At 34.9% G+C, this 10503-nt stretch overlaps 1 protein-coding gene across 1 annotated transcript; it reads left to right on the forward strand.

Moving 5' to 3' along the window:
- The first annotated feature begins 1201 nt into the window (after window positions 1-1201).
- Window positions 1202-5371, forward strand: LOC108479404 (zinc finger CCCH domain-containing protein 17). Its single transcript, XM_017781976.2, has 3 exons — window positions 1202-1711; window positions 2554-2664; window positions 3120-5371. Exons 1-3 carry the CDS (start codon window positions 1538-1540, stop codon window positions 5064-5066), a joined length of 2232 nt encoding a protein of 743 aa, XP_017637465.1. The 5' UTR covers window positions 1202-1537; the 3' UTR covers window positions 5067-5371.
- Window positions 5372-10503: the final 5132 nt, after the last annotated feature.

Consider the following 10503-nt stretch of genomic DNA (forward strand, 5'->3'; position numbering starts at 1 on the left):
TTTTGCACTCATATAGATACTTGAGCTTTTAAAATGTATAAAAAACCCTTAAACCTTTTTAAAAAAGTAATTAAACCCTTTTTTTTACATTCAATTGGGAACTTGAACTTTCAAAATCCATTAAAAACCCTCAATTTTTAAAAAAAAAGCAATTAAGCCTTTGATTTTATTAAAATTAAAAAAATTATAAAAATTATAAAAACTATAAAAATTCAAATCAATAAAATCAATAAATATTATTAAATTTTAATAAAAACTAAAATATTAAAAATTCATTAAAAAATAGTAAAACATATAAAAATTGTAAAAATTATAAAATATATAGAAATATAAAATTTTATAAAATTTTATAAAGTCGTAAGAAAATTATACAAAATGTAAAGAAATATATATTTAAGTAAAAAATTTATAAAAATTATCATACCAAAAAGCATTTATAATTTTTCTATAACTTTTATTGATATTTATTTTTTATCATTTTTCGCCACATGTCACAATCGAGTTGTGATACGTGGTAATTTTAATTGAAAAAACTAGGGTCATTAATTTTTTATGATTTTTATAAATTTTACAATTTTTATTTTTACTTAATTTTATAAAAATTTCTAATTTTTAAATTTTTATTAAAATTTAATAATTTTTCTAAAATTTTTATTTTTATCTTTTATCATTTTTTTCTAATTTTTAGTAAAAGTAAGGGCTGAATTGTTTTTTTTTTTAAAAAAAATTGGAGAGTCTTTTGATACATTTTGAAAGTTCAAGATCTAATCGAGTGAAAAAAAGTAATAACTTCGTTGCTTATTGCTTTTTTTTTCTAAAGAAGTTTGAGAACCTTTTTTATGCATTTTAAAAGTTCAAATACTTAATTAAGTTAAAAAAAAAAAGAAAGGAGAGGCTTAACTACTACTTTTAACAAAGTTTGAAAGTTTTTTAACACCTTTAAGCATTTGTTTTAAGTATAATGAAAATATATTTCACCTTCATTTCACGATTAATAAAATTAATTTTTTTAAAATTCATAATTATATATCCTTATAATATTAATTTTAGAGGTAGAATATGCCTTTAACACTGGTCTAATACATGTTGATAATTTTAGAGTTATAAATTTTAGTGAGTAGACAATAATAAAAAATAAAGATGTAAATTAGTGTATAATATACATCAAATAAAAGGGAAAAAGGAACAACACAAATGAAGTCCACTTAAAAGCTATGGCTGTGTATGTGACATAAGGAACACATCACCACCCATCTTATTATTACAACTTCTCTCTCTTTCCTTTCCTTTCCCATCTCTAACCTTTTCTTTATTATATTTTTCTCTTTTTCCTTTATATTCTCTTTCTTTTTTAGCTTAGCCAGCCTTTCAGGTTTCTTATATATTTCCTTCATCCCCACAATCCCCCAATCTCTTTCCTGGCGGCTCCTCCTCCCTCTTTTCTCTTCGCATCATCTTATCTTTTTCATTATTTGAATATTTCGATCTAATTGAGAAAAGATCTTTTTCTTTTGTTACTTTTTTTGAAAAATCCGCCATGGTAGCGGCTACGCCACAACAACAACAGCAGCAGCAACAGCAGAAACAGGCGGCGGTGGCGACCACAACGGTGACGGTGGCCGGGGCTACAAAGCCATCGGCTGAAGAAGAGGCTTTGAAGAGGAATACGGATTGCGTTTACTTTCTTGCTTCCCCTTTAACCTGCAAAAAGGTTGTCCCCCCTTTTTTTACCCTTAGGGTTTGGAACAAGATCTTGTTGTTTGTTGGATCTTGCTTCGATACTTCAATTAGGGTTTCAGATTTACTTTTCGTTTTCCCTGTTTCAATGGCTCTTTGTTTAGTTATTTATTTAAATTTAAATGATAGGAAGTAATAAAATTTATTGGAAATGTGAAAATTTATTTGTTTGTTTGTTTTTTGAGCTGTTTACATGTTAGATCTTGCTAATTTATATTAGGTTCTTAGTGGTAAAGCCCTAGTGAATACATCTGGGAATATATGACATATTTCCCTTGATGTTTCTTTTATACATCTTAAAGAAAATTATTGGCTTCTCCCCCTAGGGTTGGCTGTTAAATGTGTATTTATTTGATGAATTATGTTAATTTTGGTGCATTAGTTTTGTAGTATTTTGTAATTGATCTGGCGCTATTATAACTTCAAGTTATTCGTGTAAAAGATATGGAAACATTTATGTTCCTTATAAAACTCTTCCTAATTGTCAAAAATAGAAAGTATTTCTAGAATTTGTTGTTTCCATTGTGATGCACTTATGTTGTTGTTTATGATGGAATGTTTTGATGCATCATCTCTAATACTGTTATTCCGGAACAGTTTAGATTGTCGTCTGACTGCGGTTTCACTTTTAGCCTTTCGGAACTATTTTTGTCTGTTTGCATTGGTTTTGAAGTTCTTTTCTAGAAGCATGTTTTGCCATTTGTGAAGTTGCCTTTGACAATATGTCTTCATCAACTCCATCTAGTGTTTATAGATGAGAACTGATTGTTCATTAGATTCTGTAATTAATATTTATTTCCTTCTCAATGCCAATAGGGAAGTGAATGTGAGTATCGTCATAGTGAATATGCCCGGGTTAACCCAAGGGATTGTTATTACTGGTTGAATGGAAATTGCTTGAACCCAAAATGTGGATTTCGACATCCTGTAAGTTTCTTCTCTTCTCTTGCACCAATAGTATAATCTTTGTGCCATGCTAGTCTTACAGGCTTTTGTAGGGAGTCTTGTTGCACTTATGATTTTCAAAAGTGAAGTTTGAAAAATTGCCGGTAATCAAAATTGAATATTTTACCAAGTCACTCGCTGATTTGACAGGAAAAACCATAAAATGAAAAACATTGTATTAAGAAGATCGTGTTTGTTATTTACTCTTCATTAAAAGCTGGTGTTCCATACTTTTGAATCTACTCTACGCTTACTTTTCTCTTCTAAAACATTCATGTACAATTATCCCAACACCTCTTTTACGTTTTAAGATAACTATAATTTCTTTAATATTTATTTAAATGGTCAAGTTACATATTGAGCTATTTCAATCATATTGTGATGTACTTTGGACTGGTTATGATAATTTTTGTGTTATTCTGATGGTGTCTTTTCAGCCCCTTGATGGCTTGTTGGGAACCCAAGCAACAACTCCGACTGGTTCTTCCAAGCCTTCTTCACACACAGCAGCAACTACAGCACCTGCTAGTCATATGCCTTACAGCCAGGGTGCTTCTTACAGCTCCGGCAAACACGCAGTTCCATGTATTTTCTTCCTCAAAGGGCTTTGCATTAAAGGTGACAGATGTGCTTTTTTGCATGGTCCAACTACAAGTAATAAAGCCACACAACTAGCAGCAACTACCACTGCTAGTGAGCCTCATTTATTGAAGAAGACTTTTGGTGCAGTTGAAGCATCTCAGTCACAGAAGTTTCCCCCAACTAATGTTTCCAATACTGTTGGACTAGCTCCTGAAAGTAAACCTTCTGCAAAAGTTAAAGCCGCTTTCACTAGGAGTGGTACTGGAACTGAGAAAAGTGTGCCATCTCCAGTAGGCTTGGATGAGGAACTTCCTCGACACAAAGCAACAAAAACTACTTCAGTTGTTAATGGTGGCTCTATGGGTCATTCTGGTTGGTTGCATCAGCCCCATGCTTCAGATGAACAGACTTTTCATGGCAGTAAGGACACTGAAGAATTTTTGAGGGAGTCTTCTCCTGGTTTTGACGTTCTTGTGGATGATGAGCTCAGGGATTCTGATTTCTACCATGGTGAAGATCAATATGGAGGCACAAGAGGACATGAGGGAAGGAATGTCAATGAATATGACATTGGTCGCCCTGCTAATTATGATGCCATGGTTGATGTTGACCAAGAAATGTTTCATGATGCTCGAGGCTATGATTCATTTGACAATGTGCAAGGGAATTATGATTGGGACCAGCAGAGGGCTTCATCTGAGAGGATGCCACTAGGGTCGTCTACTCTGGAGAGAAGGGGTTACTCAAGAGTTGATAGTCCTGATCATGTTGAGGAATCTGATCTTCGACATCGTTTGTCTAAGCGCAGAAGGGTTAATGGCCTGAAGTCTGTTGTCAGTCATGATAATGCCCTAGAAAATTGTGAAGGGGAACGAAATTACCGGGCTGGATCTCAAAGGGATTCCCACCGTTTACCTCCCCATGAGAGGTCCCTTGGCAGTCGTCTTCAAGGTAGAATAAAGCTTCCTGGGAGATCTGTAAATGGATCTGATTTGCATTCTGAAAGGGAGATAGAAAGAGGGCGAAATTGGGGACGACACTCACCTGGAAAGCCTCAAACCTCTTCCCAAGGGAGGCTCCGTGACAGAATAAAAGGAAAGGTGGAAGGGGATTTCAACAATAATGAAGGTCGAAATTTTGGTGGCCTGAGGATCAGAAGAGAAGTAACAGATGGGAGAAATGCTGATTTTGCAGGTCCAAAAAGTCTTGCTGAGCTGAAAGTTGGGAAGAACAGTGATAATAAGCAGCATCAGTCTCTTGGAAAGCGAAGGAGTGTTGGAGATCATCAACAAATTGAAGGTGATCTTTCATTCAAGGGGCCAATGCCTCTAAGTGAGATTCTGAAGAGAAAGAGACAATCTGAAGGTGCCGCTTCTGGGGATGGTATAGCATCTGTAAATAAAGAAGATGTTGACCAGAAGCAAAGCAAGGGAAGCTTGATTAGTGGCTCCAATAACCAAGAAGTATCAGTGACAGTGAAAGAGGCGAACAAAGATGAAGAATCCAAGGTTGCAGCTACAGATATAGGAATAACGGAAGCCACTCATGGTGAATCTTCTCAACCACTCAACATGAGCGAGCACGAGGCTGATGCTGATGCTGAGGATGGGATCATTGGAGATGAGAGAATAGAAGATCACGAAGTCGAGGCAGATGACCAGAGGGATGGAGAGTATTATTATGAGCAGGTTGACGAAGGGGAATACAACTACGAGGATGAAAACGTGGACCCGGAAGAGGAATACATAGAGGAGGAAGATGGTGATGACTTTGCAAAGAAACTGGGTGTCATGTTTTCATGAGCAGTGGTGATAAGACTGCTTGACGATTATTATGGATGGTTTTATGGAGGAGGACCCCTTGAAGAAGCTCATTTAGGTTTTGGCTTCGTTCTGATCAAGTTAAGAGTTAGCTCAGCTATATTGATATTCCATTGTAGAAGTAGAAGCATTAAGTTTTGTTCTTGTATCTCATCGTATTTAAAAGCTGACTGATATGAATTTGGATCCCTGCTTTGCTTGACAGGCCCTTTTATTTGTTGTGCCCACCAATGTTATGTTAAGTGCATGACTGCAAAAAGTAGAAAATCAAAAGATATTTCTATTAATCTCCGAGTCTATTTTATTTGGGATAAAATTTCGATGTGTTTGGGGTTGGTATTAATGTCCACGTACCGGTGTTCGTATAAATCGATATTTGAGTCGGAGGGATGGAAATAAGGAAAATTTTGAAATTTAAATTTTTGAAAATTTTGTTTTGAATTTAAATTTTTGAAATAAAAAACTTCAAAATTTGATAGTTAATGATTTTTTCAAGAAATTTTGCTCAAAAGAATTTTTGAGTTGTATATTGAATCATGCTTCTCAATTGGGAGCCTTTTATAGAGAATGTCTTTTTACAACAATCTTTTTTTTAGGGAATTTGATTAATTACATTATTATAAAACTTTTTCTTCTTTTCACACAATTGATATTTTTCAGATTATTATTATAATTGCAGAGAATATATTCTTTGAATTACAAAATTTTTGTAAAATTATTACTGCTCATCTCTATTTTTTCTTTACAGAGAAGCTTTACTATTCATCTTTGTTTTTTTTTTTTAACAGAGAATCACTCATGTTCAGCTCCATCTTTTCTTTGTAGCAAATCATTTATGTTCATCTCTATCTTTTCTGTTTCAAGGAATCTTTGAAGGCTGCAGACTTTTTAAAATTATTTATTTATTTATGGTTTTGGGTAATTGTTATTGTTGTGGTGTCATCTACAAGATCCACCTTTTTTGTAACACCCCTTACCCGTTACCGTCGCCGGAGCAGGATACAAGGTATTACCAGAACATAACACATACCATTAAACATAACCGAAATATAAATATGTCATCCAATTTGATAGTGCATCGTATAATATATGTCTTGAACAATATTAGCCAACTTTAATGGCTTGTACAAATTAGTGGTCGAAAATCAGAACTAATATTTTAAACCTAGACAAATATGACACGTAACAAAATAATTAAGCCTACTATACATGCCATAATTCAAAACGTTTAGTTCAAATACCCTAAAGTATGATAGTGCGGGTAGATCTTCACGATCCTTAACTCCCGAGCAAGTCAAGAACACTATAAGACAAAAGAGAGAAACAAAGTAAGCTTATAGCTTAGTAAGTAAGTATGTAAATACTAATTAAAAAAATCTAACATGTTTACACAACAATTCAAGTATATCTACTTTAACTTCACTATTCATTCCACTTTGATTAAGCTGTCTCTGCTGCGTCATATTCACTAAATAAATCATAACTCGAGTTACAAAACTCGAAATTCAAATCCGTAAAATTTCCTGAAACTAGACTCATAAAGCTTTTTGCTAATTTTTTCTATAATTTTGGTTCAGCCGATTAGTACAGTTTATTAGTTAAAGTTTCCCTGTTACACAGCTCGACTGATCTGACCTCTGTTCACTACAAATTGAATTTCTCTCAGTACACAATTCAAACAACCCTGAAGTCTCTTTCATTTAAAACTAGTCTCAATAAGGAATTTAGGCATGTAAACTATATTTCTTAATTTGCTTTGTACAATTTTTAATGATTTTTCAAAGTTGAAACAGGGGATCACGTATTCATCCTGAGCAAGTCACATACAATTGTAAATATCTCAAAATATAGAATACCTTTGCTTGCTCTGTTTCTTTTATATGAAAGTAGACTCATTAAAATTTAATTTCACATCTCATTCAACCTCTAATTATATTCCTCCTATTTTTGGTGATTTTTCAAAATCACGTCACTGCTACCATCTAAAAACAGTTTTAATGTTAATTTCACTCTTTCACACATTCTTTATGCTAACCTCATTTTATCTTATATATGTATATACCACAAATCATTTTCACCACATTTCATTCACCATAAGTGTAGGTCCAAACCACAATATCACCACAAAACCATCCCGTTGAACAATTCGGATCAATCCTCGATATTTAATGGTTTCAAGACACACCCCACCATCATACTTCGCTTAGTTCGGCTCTCTTGTACACATGGTGAACACTTAGTACCACTCATGCGACCCAACCGATTTGTCTCGTAGCTCTCTTGTCTACATGGTGTCCTTCACTTGGAATCACGCATGCGACCTAGCTACATTTATCTTTCACGTAGCTCTCTTGTCTACATGGTGTCCTTCACTTGGAATCACGCATGCACCTAGCTACATTTATCTTTCACGTAGCTCTCTTGTCTACATGGGATACATCTCGTATCACACATGTGACCTAGCTACTACAGGTGTCTCGTAGCTTTCTTGTACACATGATGTGCACTCAGCATCATACATGTGACCTAGCTACGCCCTCTATTTCATTCGATCTCTCCGAATGTTCAACCGGATCTCTCTCTATATTTATTTCCATTCTTCCAATAGTCGATTTATATTTTAACATCAGCTAGTATATTTATATAATAGGCTGAAATATAAGAATGTACATGAAATTATTGTAATATTTACATACAAACTTACCTTGGTGCAAAATGTGAAAATTTTGCAATTTAGTCCAAAACTTTTTCCTTCCCCGCTCGAGATCAATTCGCGTCTTTCTTGATTATAGAGCTTGAAAATTGAAGAAACCCTAGCTATGGAGAGAGGGAGAATTCGCAGCAACTAAGGAGGATGATGATCAATTTTGTGTTATTTTTCCCATTTTATTTCATTTAATATCCAAATGACCAAAATGCCCTCCTTACTAAACTTTCAAAATTCCTTCCATGTCCTAATTTTGTCCATGAACTTAAAATTGGTCAAATTGCTATTTAAGACCTCCTAATTAATATTCCAAAACAATTTCATACTAAAACTTCGGGATTCAAATTTTGCAACTTATTCGATTTAGTCCCTACTTTCAATTTAAGCACTTTAGGCATAGAATTTCATCACGAAATTTTCACACAATCATGCAATCATATCACAAACCCCAAAATAATTATAAAAATTATTTCTATCTCGGATTTGTGGTCACGAAACCACTATTCCGATTAGGCCCTAATTCGGGTTGTCACAATTCTCCCCCTTTTGAGATTTTCGTCCCGAAAATCTTACCCATAAAGAGGTTTGGGTACTGTTTTTTCATAGCTTCCTCGGGTTCCCACGTAGCCTCTTCTATCCCATGTCCGTGCCACAATACTTTCACTAAAGCTATACTTTTATTTCTTAACTGCTTAACCTCTCGAGCCAAAATCTTTATTGGTTTCTCCTCATAGGTCATATCCGATCGAATCTCAATTTCGTTGGGAAATCACATGTGAAGGATCGAACGATAACGTCGCAACATTGATACATGAAACACGTTATGAATTCTTTCTAACTCTGCCGGTAAGGCCAACCGATATGCCATCGTCCAATTCTCTCAAGAATCTCGACGCCCAATAAAACGCGGACTCAACTTGCCTTTTCGACTAAATCTCGAATCTTTTTCCATGGTGACACCTTCAAGAACACTTTATCACCCACCGAAATTCAATCTCTTTTCTTTTAAATCAGATATGACTTTTGTCGATCTGAAGCAGCTTTCAAGCAATCCCGAATTACTTTTATTTTCTCTTCGGTTTCTTTAACTAGATCAACTCCATGAATCTGTTTCTCACTAAGCTCGGTCTAATATAAAGGAGTTCGACACTTACGACCATACAAGGCTTCGTACGGTGCCATTTGTATACTTGATTGATAACTGTTATTGTAGGCAAACTCAATCAAAGATAGATATTTCTCCCAACTACCTCCAAATTCTAAAACACAGCATCTAAGCATATCCTCGAGTACCTGGATTACTCTTTCCGTTTGACCATCTATTTGTGGATGAAATGCGGTACTAAAGTTCAATTTTGTACCCAAAGCTTCTTGTAACTTTTTCCAAAATCTCGAGGTAAATCTTGGATCTCTATCGATATTATAGACATAGGTACTCGTGCAACTTCACAATTTCAGCAATATATAATTCGCTAATTTATCAAGTGAGTAATTGGTACGTCTTGGTATAAAGTGGGCTGACTTTGTTAATCTATCAACCACTACCCAAACAAAGATCCTTCTTTTAGGAGTTAAAGGCAAACCGGTTACAAAATCCATGGTAATCTTGTCCCATTTCCACTCGTGCACCATTACGGTTGAAGTAATCCTCAAGGCACTTGATGTTCAAACTTTTACTTGTTGATGATCAAACACTTGGTTACAAATTCGAAATGTCCTTTTCATACCGCCACCAATACTGACTTCTTTAAATCATTATACATTTTTGTGCTACCAGGATGAACGATAAACACCATTGTGCGCCTCATGTAATATTTTCTCAATCAATTTATCATTTTTCAAGCACACATATCCTGTCTCAAACATCAAGCATATCATCCGTCCAACTCAAAATCTGAGTCGTAACTCGATCCGCATTGAGTTCTCTTGATTCGCAACTCACTATCATTCTTTTGAGCATCACAAATCAACTGGAGTAATAACGGTTTAGCTCTCATCTCTCGCTAAGATTGACCCATCATCGACAATGCTAACCCCGTGTTCATGGCTCTCAAAGTAAAAGAAATTTTCGCTCAAGGCCAAGAACTACATTTGCTTTTCCGGATGATAATCAATCACTAAATCATAATCCTTTAATAATTCAAGCCATCTTATTGTCGCAGATTCAGATCCTTTGATTCATCAAGTACTTCAAACTTTTGTGATCGGTAAAAATTCGGCATTTTCACCGTACAAATAATGTCGCCAAATCTTCAAGGCAAAAACAACAATGCCGCAGTTCCAAATCATGTGTAGGGTAGTTCTTCTCATGCGGTTTTAACTGCCTCAAGCATAAGCTACCACTTTACCCTCTTGCATCAACACACATCTAAGGCCTGTCAATGATGCATCACTATAAATTACGAACTCCTTTCCTGACTCGGGCTGTACTAAAATTGGTGCTTCAGTCAATCGTGCTTTCAATTTTTCAAAACTTTGTTGACATTTATCAGTCCATTCAAACTTAACATTCTTTTGCAACAACTTAGTCATAGGAGAGGCAATCATCGAAAATCCTTCAACAAAACGTCTATAATACGGCTAAGCCTAAAAGCTTCTAACCTCGGATACATTCTTGGGCGGTTTCCAATCAACGATCGCAGAAATCTTGCTTGGATCCACCCGAATACCATCACCTGAGACTATATGCCCCAAAAATCCGACTTCACGAAG

The sequence above is a fragment of the Gossypium arboreum genome, chromosome 1 (genome assembly GCF_025698485.1).
Source record: "Gossypium arboreum isolate Shixiya-1 chromosome 1, ASM2569848v2, whole genome shotgun sequence".
In the NCBI taxonomy this organism is placed as follows: domain Eukaryota; kingdom Viridiplantae; phylum Streptophyta; class Magnoliopsida; order Malvales; family Malvaceae; genus Gossypium; species Gossypium arboreum.